We start from the raw sequence: 16,160 nt of genomic DNA on the forward strand, positions 1-16,160 counted from the left end.
AGAGCAAGGGAACAACTTTTCCAAGTCTCAAAGCGAGTGACGTTTGAAAAGCTATTAGCGCGCACCCCACTAACTAGCTAGCCATTTCACATCGGTTACACCAGCCTAATCTCGGGAGTTGATAGGCTTGAAGTCATAAACAGCTCAATGCTTGAAGCATTGTGAAGAGCTGCTGGCAAAACGCACGAAAGTGCTGTTTGAATGAATGCTTACGAGCCTGCTGGTGCCTACCATCGCTCAGTCAGACTGCTCTATCAAATCTTAGACTTAATTATAACATAATAACACACAGAAATACAAGCCTTAGGTCATTAATATGGTCGAATCCAGAAACTATCAACTCGAAAACAAAACGTTTATTCTTTCAGTGTTCCGTATTTTATCTAACGGGTCGCATCCCTAAGTCTAAATATTCCTGTTACATTGCACAACCTTTAATGTTATGTCATAATTCCGTAAAATTCTGGCAAATTAGTTCGCAACGTGCCAGGCGGACTAAACTGTTGCATATACCCTGACTCTGCGTGCAATGAACGCAAGAGAAGTGACACAATTTCACCTGGTTAATATTGCCTGCTATCCTGGATTTCTTTTAGCTAAATATGCAGGTTTAAAAATATATACTTCTGTGTATTGATTTTAAGAAAGGCATTGATGTTTATTGTTAGGTACAGTCGTGCAACGATTGTGCTTTTTTTGCAAATGCGCTTTTGATAAATCATCCCCCGTTTGGCGAAGTTGGCTGGCTTTGTTAGGAAGAAATAGTCTTCACACAGTTCGCAACGAGCGAGGCGGCCCAAACTGCTGCATATACCCTGACTCTGTTGCAAGAGAAGTGACAGCATTTCCCTAGTCAAAAGAAATTCATGTTAGCAGGCAATATTAACTAAATATGCAGGTTTAAAAATATATACTTGTGTATTGATTTTAAGAAAGGCATTGATGTTTATGGTTAGGTACACGTTGGAGCAACGACAGTCCTTTTTCGCGAATGCGCACCACATCGATTATATGCAACGCAGGACACGCTAGATAAACTAGTAATATCATCAACCATGTGTAGTTATAACTAGTGATTATGATTGATTGTTTTTTATAAGATAAGTTTAATGCTAGCTAGCAACTTACCTTGGCTTCTTACTGCATTCGCGTAACAGGCAGGCTCCTCGTGGAGTGCAATGTAAAGCAGGTGGTTAGAGCGTTGGACTAGTTAACTGTAAGGTTGCAAGATTGAATCCCCGAGCTGACAAGGTAAATATCTGTCGTTCTGCCCCTGAACAAGGCAGTTAACCCACCGTTCCTAGGCCGTCATTGAAAATAAGAATGTGTTCTTGACTGACTTGCCTAGTTAAAAGGTGTCCGAAAATAGCGATTTACCCGATTGTTATGAAAACTTGAAATCGGCCCTAATTAATCGGCCATTCCGAATAATCGGTCGACCTCTAGTGTGTTGACCCAGGGCAGTTTTGGTGGCTGTATGTATCACCAGACATCAATGGTAATTGTCCTTTATTGCTTAATACTTTTTTGTTTTCTGTCCTTGTTGTGTTCTTTACTATTTCCTTTCATTAGATTTTGGAAGCCAATGCAGTTTCAGTGTTGTGGCAGAAAATATTCTTATTAATTATGGAAAGTCAATGGGAGGGATACTTTTGCAGGCGGGCAGATGACACCAGGCCCAGGTTACATGAAATCATTCCAGTTTGATCCTTTCATCACCGGGCCAGAATATTCTGTTACTATCACAGAGCTACTTGAGAACTTGCTGCAATGCTGCTGAGTGGAGATCGATACAGAACCTTAACTGCCAGGGGAGAGTTGAAAACAATGCGTGTTTGTGCGGACAAGAGTGTGAGAGTGTGTACTATGTGCGTGTGAGTGTGTGTGTCTGTGTACGTCTTTGTGTGTTACACGTCTCTGCATGTGAATGTGTTAACCAAGCGTTAAGGGGCATAGTAGGCCCAGCCACACACAGGCAGCCTGAATATATTGCCCACACATTCTGTCAATCAATCACAAGACGCTCACCTCGTTATCCACGTGATTCCTGCTGGTGCAGCCCGCTGTTTCCTCAACCTCTGACCCACTGGAGGGGAGACAATGAGTTGGCTCTCCTCTCCTTTCTCTCTCCTCCCTCCATCCCGCCACAGAGTGAGAGCAAGGATCCTCCATCATGCTGACGGAGACCTGAGAACAGATTTATTGGCGCCTTTTAAACGCTCGACGCTGGACGTTTGGAAAGGATTAAATCCATATTACGTAGCTCTTTCATTTGCCCTCCCCTCTTGGGTTTTTGCTCTGTGTTTTTCCCCCTCTCTCCTCCCCAGGCCTCCCTAAAGTTAGCATGCGGAATGGGGTCTGGGTCTGGAAGGTAAACGAGCAAACGGATCATTCTGATTGGCTAAGGCCGGCGAGTGGAGGGAGAAAGTGCCTCCATGTGTTGTGCGGAGGGGAGATGTGGACGTGATGTATGATGTGCAAGGCTTTTAACATGAACAGAGGCTGCCGGCTAGAAGGAAATGTTCCTATACAGATATCCATCACTCTCAGCTCATCGCCCCAGAGCCATCGTCATGGCGAAGTGAAGTGAAGTGGAGTGGATGGATGGACGGGGATGGGATTGGTTCCGTATGTGCTGCTGTGGTGGGGTGCCCACCGCTCCTTTCCCCTGATCACAGTCACATCACCGGGCCTCTGTCTCCCTCTCTCTCTTTCTCTCCTTTCCCACCACTGGTTTGGGACGTACTGTAGTCTGAGTCCTGTGACTGTGTGACTGATGATGATGAACAGGTTGAGTATGGTGTGCTACATTACCTACAGCAGATTGGTAGAGCAAGAGTAACCCTGCATTGGTTATTAGAAGAGCACATGAAAAATCCCAAGACCTCTTCTTCTGCTCAAGTCTGACCCTCTACTCAGTGAAGCTAAGCTTCACACACATATATACATATATATGGTGCCATTCTGTACAGACCTAACCTCACTCTGTGCTCCTAAGCTTTGCTTTGTGTGTGTGTGTGTGTGTGTGATCAAAAGTAGTGCACTTTATAGGGAATAGGGGGCCATTTGGGTTGCACCTAGGAGATGGGGTTGGATGGTGAACAACAGTTTCATGTACAGTACAACGGCCCCACTTCTCTGACTCCGGGTGCACCGTTCATCCATCTTGCCAACGGTGCTTTATGATGAAGAATCTTTCCCCGAAGCGTGAGCCCTACTCCAGCAGAGAGCCCTCTCGTAGTGGGGCTACGGAGGATGTAATGAATTAGGTATCTACCCGGGGTTCCCTGACCTCCGCCCTGTGACATCGTCAATCGAGGAGCTCCTACACTTAGAGTGAAGTGCAAGGGCCGAGGGGCAGCAGGCGGTAACGCTTACCAACCAAGAGAAACCCGGCCGGCAGGCAGGGGAACGCTGATTTTCACTTTGTTTTTATTTGTTTTCATAATCTCATTAATATCGTTCGTTAGTGACGTGTTTAGAAGGAATACACGGGTCTGTCTATAATTTGTTTAAGGCTTGAGAAGAGAAATATACTGTTAAGTCTTCGGTTCTCTTGGCTCCTTACACATATGGAAAGAATTTCTGTCGTCCATCAGCCTTGCCTTTGCAGGGCACACTACCGCTCGAGGCCAGATGGTATGCCCAGCCTCTAGATGGGACAAGTTTGTAGCTAAGGCTCAAAGACGAGTGCTAACAATACGGAGAAGCATAGTTGCTTTCTAAATACTTGATGGTTATGGAGATATCCTCCCTCTAAACTGGTTGGGTTGCGATACCTGCCAGCATTCTATTTTTGTTTCCACTTGACTTTTCCCCAGAAGAAATAATGATAGGTAGTGTAGAGGTGGAGGTGGTTGTAAGGGGGTGGGGCTTTCAGACTGAGGGGGCTGTGCGTTTACTTTCCCGAGAAAGATGAATGGTGGGCCCGTGGTCAGGGGCGGAGAGAGGGAGGCGCCATCCCTTTCTCCCGCCTTTCCTTTTCTCCCTTCCTCCCTTTCTCCAGCTGTGAGGTAATCTATGAAGCCCACTGCTTGTTTTCATCCGCTCAGCTGATTTAGAAGCCCACCGTATTCCTCCTCGTAACTCCTCTTCCCTGTCTGATCAATACCGCTGATCCTTCAGTCAGCCAGTAAACACATAGTAAAAGGCTGTTGTCTGGATGTGCAGTAGAATAGGATATATAGAATACGTCTGTAAAACCAGTGTGTATGTGTGTGTGTGTTAGACAGTGCAGTGAGTCTATTTGCAGGTCTGCTCCTGCAGGGAGGGATACAGATGAGGAGTAAAGTGACAAGTACTGTAATAGTCTGCCTGCCAGGCCAGCTGCAGAGTAATGGTCCTCAGAGTTGCACAGTGTCAGTTGGTTGCTCTGTCTCCACAGCCCTCTTGCTTCTATGGTAACATCTTCCCCCCCCCCCTCTACCTCCTATGCTATTTCTCCATTGCTCTCTTTTCCCTCTCTCTCTCACCCTCGTTATCTCGCTCTTTGACCCCCCCCCTTAGCCAGACTCAAGCCCTGGCCCTCTCCTCCTGGCTGGTTATGAGGACGGCTCGCTGGCGCTGTGGGACGTATCCCAGAGGTCCGTGCTGAGCCGTGCGGCCGCCCACCCTGAGCCCGTCATGTGTCTGGACTTTGACCCCGCCGGGCAGAGGGGCATCTCTGGCTCCTCCGAGAAGAGCCTCGCCTCCTGGATGCTTGACGGACAGCACAGACTCCAGGTCAGTGAGTGTGAGCCCTCTCCGCAGACTCTCTCCTAGACCTGGGTTCAAATACTATTTCAAATCTTTCAAAGGCTTTGACGTTTGCGCTAGCCAGACTGGAGTGCCATGTGGGCGGGGTTTGCCCTTTTGAGACTTTTCTATTGGTTCCGTCGCAGCAAGGTAAGCTCAATCATTCACTAATAGTATTTGAAAGGATTTTAAATAGTATTTGAACCCAGGTTAGTCTGTTCTTTCCAGACTCTTCCTGGCTCTCTTCTCTCTCTGGTAAAACATACAGTCCAGAGGAAGAGTCTCTGCAGGGCTCTGGGACATAAATCAGACCGCTGGTTACAGAGCGTTGGCAGGCCCAGGGCTGGAGTGTCACTCCGACCGTCCGCCACACACACACACACCCACATACACACACACGCGTGCGTGCTCAGTCCTTCACAGACCAGAACCATCCTGATGCTCTAGTCTAGCTGCTTTAGTGACTCTGAAAAAACAAACATCCCATCACTCTTCTGCCATATATTATCTTGCGTAACAACCGAGCGCATCTGAGCCGCAACGCCTCATTTGACGCTATATTTTCTGTTGATTTCATGAGTCGAAAGGAACGGCCCAATATTTCACGTCTACCCCATGAATCAGTGTAGAGGGGAACCTGAGACTTGATATACTACAGTTCTGTACTGTGGAGGGGTGTTATTCTTTCCAGGCCTTTTTACAAATGAACGCTTGAATTAGAAATATTTGTAAACCCTCTGTTTTTTTGCTGCAAACGCCTGCAATAACACTGGAAAGGGTTTGATTCAATATACTGAAAATAGGAGCCCTGGCTATTCGGTTTATTTTGAACAAACACAAAATATTGATTTAATATGTCATTCTGGAGAAGATTTTAAAAAGCGAGTGGGGGAAAGGATCCAACTGGGGCTTTTAAATGATCCTGAAGTGCAGCGCAGTGTGACGCCCAGACAGCCATCTCATACTTTTGTGGGGACGGCAGTATAGTGAGGCGGAGGGCTGGGGTATCTGCCTTCCGGGTGGCTGCCCTTCTCGGCCCTGCTCTCCCTTGCCTGTTGAACGACCCGCGAGAGGTAATACAAATATAAAAACCTCGGAGGCCGTTAACCAAACAAAAAAGACATCTGCAGTAAAGGAACAGTAGTTCACAGTGGGAGGCTACAATCAAGTCTGAGGAGCTGGAAGTGCCATAGGACCCCAGTCCAGATATCACCCCCATACCACCCATAGTAGTGGAATCACCCCCACACCACCCATAGTAGTGGAATCACCCCCAAACCACCCATAGTAGTGGAATCACCCCCACACCACCCATAGTAGTGGAATCACCCCCACACCACCCATAGTAGTGGAATCACCCCCACACCACCCATAGTAGTGGAATCACCCCCACACCACCCATAGTAGTGGAATCACCCCCACACCACCCATAGTAGTGGAATCACCCCCACACCACCCATAGTAGTGGAATCACCCCCACACCACCCATAGTAGTGGAATCACCCCCACACCACCCATAGTAGTGGAATCAGCCCCACACCACCCATAGTAGTGGAATCAGCCCCACACCACCCAGCGCAGTGGAATCAGCCACACACCACCCATAGTAGTGGAGTCATCCCCACACCACCCATAGTAGTGGAGTCATCCCCACACCACCCATAGTAGTGGAATCATCCCCACACCACCCAGCGCAGTGGAATCGTCCCCACACCACCCAGTGCAGTGGAATCACCCCCACTCCACCCATAGTAGTGGAATCACCCCCACACCACCCAGCGCAGTGGAATCACCTCCATACCACCCAGCGCAGTGGAATCACCCCCACACCACCCAGCGCAGTGGAATCATCCCCACACCACCCAGCGCAATGGAATCACCCAGCGTAGTGTGTGTGTGTGCGTGTATTGAGCAGGGGAGAGTGCATAGATATGGATTTAGGTTGCTGCTCACTACTGACAGACACTGTGAGACGGTTTCCTCCAGTCAGATATAGATAGATAGATGGAGGAGAGAGAGACTGAGGTAGAGAGAAGTGGGCATAGAGAGAGACCGAGGGAGATTAGCAGTGTAAATCAGGCATGGCTGACTCTGAGAGGCCAGAGACATGATGACAACTCTCATAGGTGGAGCTCCACATCCCTCAATCACAGCCATCTCTAACCCCAGCCCCATCTCAACCTCCTGACCCTGGCCCAGTCCCCGAATGCCAAGCAATCCCCGGGTCACCAACACATACCTGCATAGACTCTCCTGTGCTGACCTGGGTTCAAATACTATTTGAAATAATTTCCCATACTTTAGGTGTGATAGGGTGAGCTTGTTTGTGGAAAATTTTACTGACACCAATAGAGAAGTCCCAAAAGTGCATATCACGCCCGACTGGCACTTCAGGCAGGCTTAAGCAAACACTCAAAGTATTTCAAATAGTATTTGAACCCAGGTTCTGTGTACCAGGAATTCTAGTGAGGCCTACATCAATCAGCCCGACAGGGAGAATAGGTCAGGTCATTACAGACTGATGTCTAATCTAGGCTGGAGGTGATGGACTGATGGATGGATGACTTGGATCCCTTCTTTCACAGTTCCTCTGAGGCGTGGCCCAGCCGCCCGGTGTCAAGAAATATTCTCTTTTAGTGATAAAAAAAAAAAATGTTTTAAAGGGCAGGTACAGGTGTAGCTCTTACCTGTCCGTCATGTCCATCTCCTTTCCTGTCTCTTGAGACGGGGCCCCTGACACTGACACCCACAGTGTTATTCAGACCTGGGTGGGGTGTCAGAAATACCTGCCAGAATTCTGGAATGGAACGGACACGATCTGCTCGAGTGAGACTGTGATGATGGGACGTTTCAATAGATCAGCGTGGAACTTTGCGCTCCGTGCCAAGAACTGGTCCTCCTAAACTATCTGTGCCGAGGAGCAAAGCAGACGCTCCTTTTGAACGTCCGTCTTATCTATCCGCATCGCCAAGAGCAGGATCTCAACGTATGAATTTTCATTGGACCAGACCCTGTAATCTGGGGAAAGGAATGGCTTTTTGGGAAGGCCCAGCTGTGGAACTGAGCAGAGCAGGAGGTAGCCTAGTCGTGACTTACTGCTGAGATTACTGGCATTTAGACAGCAGGCCTGGTGTGTGTGTGTGTGTGTGTGTGTGTGTGTGTGTGTGTGTGTGTGTGTGTGTGTGTGTGTGTGTGTGTGTGTGTGTGTGTGTGTGTGTGTGTGTGTGTGTGTAACCAAGCCAGGAAAGAATGCTCAAACAGAAAAATTAATGAGTCCCAAAGACTTATTTTCATGATTTAGAGAATTTGATTGTGAGGGATGAGAGGGGGGAGTTAAGGAACGAAGGCCTAGTAGAATCCCAGGACAAATCTAATGGACTTTATTCATGACTGAGGTGGGGCTAATGACACTGCTAGTGGATGACTACACTCACTGGAGGAAGTGCCTGATGTAGGAGGGAGGGAGGGGGAGGTGTGAGACAGGACCATCTAGACTACAGAAGGTTCTGCTAGAGGACAGCCCTGCAGCCATTTTCTCAGCATCATGTCTGAGATTGGAGAAAGTATAGAGAGAATAATTAGGCTTACAACCTAACAATGGATGGACAATTACTTACTGTTTTTTCAATGGCTTACAACTGACCCCTTCATTAAATAAATACATTTTCCTGACACAATCTATGGGAAGCAAAACAAACAAAAATAGACAGTTGAACCTATCATTATCAAGGTCTGTAATGACAACCAGATGGAGAGGGGTTCGGGCATACCAACTTCTTGAGGTAATAATGGGATTCCAAATGATCCCTCTTTCACCCCAGCCAGCCAGCCCCACTTTGTTGGATAGTAGGTCTCTTACATGGGCTGGTCTAGTTCGGCTGACAATACGTTCCTTACTATTAGCTTGTTCTAAGTCTAGTAAGAACCCGTATTAATCCTACAAATTATTCTAGGTTTTTGTACTGGTTCGTTGGTTGTTTTTTGATCAATGACATTCCTCTGTAGGCCTTCTCCTGTTGCATTCCACTCTATCCACTACGCTCGGGACTGGGAGTACCTGGCTTACGTCTTCCACAGGCAGCGCTGTACTCCTCTGATTTTCCCATCCGGAACAGGAGCACGCAGACAAATTCTTGGCCCGTCACCTCCTGCACGAGACAATTCATCTGCAAGGACACAGTTTATGAAGTCAAATTTTACGCTGTCCAGATTCATTCCTGCTTCCATGGCTAGATGTGGATGTCCCATGCAAACGCACCAGCGTGACGCTGCGTAGTCTTTACGAAGAACTGGGTAGAGCACGTGCGTTCCTCCACTCGGGAATGTCAGCGGTGCGTATGGCCCATTGATGGGGATCTAGGCGCCATCCGTTAGAATGTGTCACGATGTTTCCCCCCTTTACTGAGATGAATTCAGTCTCCGGGGACATTGTTGATCAGAGAATGGGAGCGGATGGTGATCTGAAGCAGGCAGACGTTACAACTGTGTGTTTCTCGGTCTCTTCTCCTGTCGACCAGTCCTTTCAATGCACATGTAATTCATCAGAGGTGTTTAAAGAAACACAGTTCTGCAAACGAGGATTTCAACGAGATGGTCTATCTCTCTTTCTTTATTTACTCCTCTCTCTCTCTCTGTCTCGCTGCCGCTCTCGCTCGTAAAGAAGTGACAAAAGGTATCTCAGCCCCATTTGCTCTTGCTATTGAAAACCTCCCAGCCTCTAACTCCAAACCAAATAGTTGAATTGTGAGGGATTTGCTCTCCACTACTCGTGTCGTAATGTTTTATACCCGATGATTGAGTCCCTGGAGTTTCTTGGCCAGGTTCAACAACAATCCAGGCCTCCACTTGGACCTCAATCATCAGATCAGCTGATAATCTCTCTCTCTCTCCTCTTTCTCCCTCTCTCTTTCTCCCTCTCTCTCTCTCTCCTCTTTCTCCCTCTCTGTGTTATTGGGCACACTTCCCCAGACGGGAATGATTAAGTAGCTTGGTGAACTAATTGGTGTTTGAGAATTATTTTTCCTCTCTCGGTTGGTTGCGCAATTCTGCTGAGTCGTTTTAGAAAATGTGTGAGAAGAATGCAACAAAATTATTTCCTCAATTACTGTGCCGAGAAGGCTATTTTTAAATCTCCATGAGTTTCTGTTTTGCGTGAACGTCTTGCGTATGTTACTTAGCAACTGAAAAGCCCTGACCCATTAACAGCCTACAATGTTATACCCACATTGGACTGCGTTGCTGTGCTTTACTTTTGTTGAACACTGTGTGTGTGTGTGTGTGTGTGTGTGTGTGTGTGTGTGTGTGTGTGTGTGTGTGTGTGTGTGTGTGTGTGTGTGTGTGTGTGTGTGTGTGTGTGTGTGTGTGTGTGTGTGTGTGTGTGTGTGTGTGTGTGTGTGTGTGTGTGTGTGAATGTGGCTCTCTGAGAACAGTCTATGTTTGGATTCTTATTCTCTTCCTTCCTTGCTCTCTCTGTGGTCTTTGCTGTTCAATCCTCAGCTCCAGGAACCCGTAGCCCTTGTGAATCCTGGGATCTCCCAGCTGTGCATCCGGGGGGACCGTAAGATCGTGGCGTCGGCCGGCTGGGACCACCGTGTCCGTGTGTTCGGCTGGAAAAAGCTCCGGCCCCTGGCTGTCCTCCAGCACCACACAGACATAGTGCTGAGCCTGGCCTTCTCAGACCACCAGGACCCCAGGAACAGGATGCTGGCCGCGGGCTCCAAAGACCAGCGCATCAGCCTCTGGTCCATATACAACCAGGGCAGCTCGGACACTGGGTGAGCTCCTGGGCCCTGTTGGTATGTTATGGATGTGACCAGGAATGTGTGTATCTCACTCCACATAGGGAGTCGTCTCGCCAGTGATTATACCAACTCTTTTATACTCCTTTTACTATCCCTGGACTGTATCTGAATGTACTAACTAGAGCTGGACTATGTGAACTACTGGGCAGGAACTTCTGTCTCAGACTGTGAAGACATTTCCGACAGCCAAGATGGATCAGGTCAGGATGAGATGTCTTTGTGCTTCCAAACAAAAGCTGTCAAGACAGCTGGTTAGTTCTGCTAACAATTCACTGAGACTTAATTTGAACACATTATTTTTGGTCAAAACCAACTGTTTTATTGTGTTTGCTTATCTGGTTGGAGATTTGCCTGAGCGGACTTGAATTTGAGGTATAAGTCGCGCCTGAGTGACTGCGTAATCCTGTGTTGTTGATCTAGTTTAACATTGCCCTCTGCTCTGACCTACACTGCATCAGTCAAACAGGGTTAACCACAGAACTGGGACAGAAGAGACAAAGCTGTTTGTTAAGGAGGGCCACTAAACAATGTTCCCTCAACTAAGAGAGGCTGTCTGTACGGATTTGGACTAAAGAGGTTACTTGTATTTTCAGTTTGGTCTTGAATGTATTTCTGTTTGTCATTGTGAGTACAATATGTTGCCCCTGTACATTGTGGGAAATCATGTGTCAAATTCAAAACTTTGATTGGATACATTTAAGCTTTGTGAATTACACCCCAGGTACACCAAATGTAAATAGTATATACTGTGCTTTGTTACTTTTTTATTTCCTGGCAATAAATACGTTTTTCTGTACATCCACCAAGCATCAACAGTTGTATAACTGCAACCTAGAATCTAAATGAGTCTTCCTTGGTCAGGGTAGTTGAGAAGCCGTCCGCCATACTTGTTGTCAAACTACCAGAGAAAACAGAAGTAATGTTTGTCTACTGGGTGTAAATGGTGTCTCTAATAATATCCCAGTGAGTCAATGAGCAGCATGGGATCCCATGTGTTACAGGGCTGCGCTGCCTACACCGCTATAAACTTCAAACAGACGTTCACACAGACATTTTGCTTCATAAAGCCCCAGTCTCCTGGGATGACCTAGACCGGAGTAGCTCGTCAGACTACAGGAAAAGGCCAGAGAAATCAAAGACTCCTGACGTTCCTAACAGCAGTGAGAGATTCCTCCTTCCCAAGTAAGAGGAAAGAGCAAGCCGTTCATTACATGAACTAACTCCCCTGGCGCGTGCTCCGTCCTTGTCTTCCCTCCGCTCAGACTTCTCGCCGTACCTTTGTCCGTGACCTCTGCCGCGACTTCTTCAATCTCTAATTGCTTCCTACTTCTCCTGTAGACTTTGAACAAACAACAGAAGTGGCGTGGGCCGGCTTCCGTCCGTTCTCTGATAAATCAGATGCTGCTTCATTGCTGCAGATGTGTGCTGAATGGAGGGAGGACGGGGGGGGGGGGGGGGGGGGGGGGGGGGGGGCGTAAATCGGCTCATAATGGATCATTTAGGAAGTCAATAAATGAAGAGACGAGAGGACCCCACAACAGGGCCGGACGCACAATAGAACCCGTGCCTCAGTCAGTTATCACCTAGCGTGTCTACCATGGCCTTGGAGGTCAAGGGTCAGCGGCCCATTGTGATTTTGAATATTTTCTTTCAGTAGAGTATTTAGCTTAGCCTAGGCCTCTTCTGCTATGCTATTACAGCACGGGTTTTAATAGACCTTGGTGTATTAATGGTGGGTTGGATTACTGGGTGATGACGTGAGACGAACTGAGCATGAATGTTTATAGAATAGAAATGAATAGGAATATGATTGTAAGAAAATAGTTTTCTGCTTGAGAGCAGGTAGAATGCCATGCTTTGTAGGCAGAGTCATCTTTGTTTGTCGTCTGCACACTAATATGAATGCATCACGGTTGTTTCTCTCTCTAGTGATGTTTTTTATATTCGGCATAAAATGTCCGTCCGCGTTGGCAAATGGAACAAACTGTAGTACCTTCACTCGCTGAAAAGCTTTGGGAAAATGTGAAACACTTGCTCTGCTCTCTCTGCAGAACTTTTAGGTAAACGACTCCAGTAGGTCTACCTTGGCTTGTTTTTAATATCTGTCCACAGATATGCCAAGCTGCCGGGGTGCGGCAGGAGAAATGTACACAAAGGTGAAACAAACTGAGCACAGCTCTGATAGGCTTGTCACAACAGATGGGCCAGATGGAGATGAGTGTCAAATGATGCCTCTGGTTGCATTATCATTCATTCTCCTGAGTCTGTCCTCATATGGCAAGCATGTGGCATCCTATCTTCTTTGGAGCTGAAGACATCTGTGTGCATAGCTAGGCTGTACAGAAATACCAAATATTTCACTCAAGTCTTATTTTTCTGTCTGATTGGAGTATGTTTTTCCACAGGCTCAGCCTGAGACATGCCCACTCACCTTTTAAAGCATTGGGTTAGTAGTGGGGAAACACCAGAATTCATGTCAGTGTTTAGGCCTACCTGAGCTGAATGTGCAGCGAAAATGAACAGTCATGGCCTTATGTCTAAAATGTAGCCTATGTATCAAAGATCATTGTGAACCATTATTATGGTGAATATACACTGAACAAAAATATAAACGCAACATGTAAAGTGTTGGTCCCATGTTTCATTAAGTGAAAAATAAAATCCCCCAAATTGTCCATACTCTCAAATAGCTCATTTCTCTCAAATTTGGTGCACCCATTTGTTTATATCCCTGTTAGTGAACGTTTTTACCTTTGCCAAGAAAATCCATCCACCTGACAGATGTGGCATATCAAGAAGCTGGTAAAACAGCATGATCATTTCACAGGTGCACCTTGTGCTGGGGACAATAAACGGCCACTCTCTAAAATGTGCGGTTTTGTCACACAACAATGCCACAGATGTCTTGAGAAAGTGTGGCATGCTGACTGCAGGAATGTCCATCATAGCTGTTGCCCTAGAATTGAATGTTAATTTCTCTACCATAAGCCACCTTCAGCGTTGTTTAAGATAATTTGGCATTATGTCCAACCGGCCTCACAACCGCAGACCATGTCTATGGCGTCGTGTGGGCGAGCAGTTTGCTATGAACACAATTGCATTTTATCAATGTAAATTTAGGCCCATTGTCGTGTCATTCTTCTGCCGCCATTACTTCGTGTTTCAGCATGATAACGCATGGCCCCGTGTCGCAAGGATCTGTACACAATTCCTGGAAGCTAAAAATGTCCCAGTTCGTCCATGACCTGCATACTCAGCAGACATGTCACCCATTGAGCATATTTGGGATGCTCTGGATCGACGTGTACAACCGCAAGTTCCAGTTCCAGGAGATGTGTCATGCTGCATGAGGCAAATAGTGGTCACACCAGATACTGACTGGTTTTCTGATCCACGCCTCAACCTTTTTTTTTAAGGTATCTGTTATCAACGGATGTATATCTGTATTCCCAGTCATGTGAAATCCATAGATTAGGGCTTAATTTATGTATTTTAATTGACTGATTTCCTTATATGAGCTGTAACTCAGTAAAATCTTTGAAATTGTTGCATGTTGGTTTATATTTTTGTTCAAAAATAGGTTTAGTTGTAGCAGTTTAACTTTTTTTGTTGTTGTTGCAAGGAGCAGCATCCAGCCCCTAAAATGAACTGCTGTTTTAGATGTGTTTTTAATTCCACTTGTCCCACGGTTTGAGAGCAGGTATAGGCTACTTTATCTAGGGTGGTATGTTTACAGGGCATTTTATATGACATAAATATACATAGGAATTTCATTCATAGCAATTATCAATGATATTTAGGAGTTATGCTACTTTTGAGCCGTAATGTAGGCTATAGCATACCCCGTAATACAATATGTCATGCGTAAATGTCCAGTTTGGATTTAGTTGACGGTGATATGTTTATGGGACTCAGAACTCACAAATAATTTTTTTCACTCTAATGATATAAAATACTGCGCATCGTCCGTCAAATAAATATTCACCTTGTCCTGAGATTATTTTGTTGTCTCCAAGCGGTAATTATCTGTCAGTTATGGCCATGGACTCCTGTCCTCACCTGGCGGCCATCAGCGAGCGGACAGTCGGAGAGTGGCGCAGGTTCGGGACCACTGGCCCAACATCAAGGCGAAGCACTGCAAGGATAAACACAGCTGGGTCTACCTAACGGAAGAGTCCTCGACCAAACGGAAGAGGCCTGGGTCTCGGTGTCCTTGCCTTCCTGATGGGTCACTTCTCATTACGCCCAGCCGAAGTTCAGCTCACGCGAAGGGAGCCTCAATTCTCCAGACTGACGCTTCCTGTCCAGGTCACACAGGAACCAGGAATATTGTGAATGTGAAGGAAAATGTGTTTACGTATTTAGCAACTACAAAATTGTTAGTAATATTGTTTAGAAATTAGCGTAAGACGGTATAATATTGTAGAACCAGACCATATCGAATCAGTGCATGATGGTAGGCCTATAAAGGCAAACTTTCGTGAATACTTTCTTTGCTTCCAAATGTATCATATAATCACACTTTTATCCTGGATTTCATGCAAATGTAAATGTTAGAATTGTTTATACATTAGGCTTGCATTGTTTTAGTTATTGAATAACTATTGTTAAAATGTGCCAATTTTGTACGAATGTAGTGTCAGGAATAACTTTCAATCGAAACAAGTATTGTTTTTCCAAGGCTAATTTGATCATCAAATTTATCGGCGTGTGTTTCAATTTCAATCTTCATTTTGTTCCAACTTGGAAATATGTAGCCTAGTCTTAACCTACAGTAAAATGATTGTCTTTTGAAAAAACGATTTCCCTCAAACGAGAGCAGCTCTTATTCCACGATATTCCTGAATTGCACGTGTTCAGGTCCCTGTTGGTGTTAGTACCCTAAATAGAATGTATACGATCAATTAGTTGACGGTCAAATGAGTGGACAAATTATTTAAGCTTCGATTCCTTCACAAGTCATTGACAGGCAGAGGTCAACCTGCGCATGGGCGTCCTTTTCACCTACCTTGGACCCTTCCGCAGCTGCATGCGCTTGAAGAGAAGATGCATACTTGAAATGAATCATGACGTCTCCTATTGTCATGATAGTCCCAGATCCCCGAACAGCATGTTATTTTAGCACGAATTATCCTTGAGAACAAAGCATCCCTTTATAGGACCGATTTCTAATAGAGACAGGACTGCACGGAATATGTGTGTTTTTGGCTAGTGATCCTTTTTAAGCAAAGAATATAGCACTACTGTGGCATTTCATGTGAGGAATAGATCCTTTAAAGGTCCAACGCAGCCGTTTTTTAAAATCGATATCAAATAATTTCTGGATAACAATTAAGTAGATTTACTGCGATTTTTTTCCCACAATGTAAATGGTTAAAAAGAAACAAAAATAGCTTCATAACAAAGAGCAATTTCTCAAGCAAGAATTCTGATAGGACTGTCTGGGAGTGGTCACGTGTTTGACTGCACCGGGCCTTTAAGAGGAAATGTTTCATGTTTTTTTTATTGTCCGTGTAGAAGAGACAAAGTGGGTATTTTTCTGGGAAGTCAGATGGTTGGCTGTATGACCTGTTGTTCATGGTTAAAGCTATTCCCGCTCCTGATATTGTAGAGACTTTTAAGTTA

At 45.9% G+C, this 16,160-nt stretch overlaps 1 protein-coding gene across 2 annotated transcripts in view; it reads left to right on the forward strand.

The window, feature by feature from the left end:
• The window catches only part of LOC129853470 (guanine nucleotide-binding protein subunit beta-like protein 1), a 29,534-nt gene extending 18,197 nt beyond the window's left edge, over positions 1-11,337 (forward strand). For both annotated transcript variants that reach the window (XM_055919556.1, XM_055919555.1), the window contains 2 exons: positions 4,507-4,722; positions 10,231-11,337. In XM_055919556.1, coding sequence (XP_055775531.1) covers positions 4,507-4,722; positions 10,231-10,512 — 498 coding nt within the window. In that variant the 3' untranslated portion in view covers positions 10,513-11,337. The remainder of the gene's footprint in view (positions 1-4,506; positions 4,723-10,230) is intronic.
• The last annotated feature ends 4,823 nt before the right edge of the window (positions 11,338-16,160 follow it).

This window comes from Salvelinus fontinalis, chromosome 4 (assembly GCF_029448725.1).
Source record: "Salvelinus fontinalis isolate EN_2023a chromosome 4, ASM2944872v1, whole genome shotgun sequence".
In the NCBI taxonomy this organism is placed as follows: Eukaryota; Metazoa; Chordata; class Actinopteri; order Salmoniformes; family Salmonidae; genus Salvelinus; species Salvelinus fontinalis.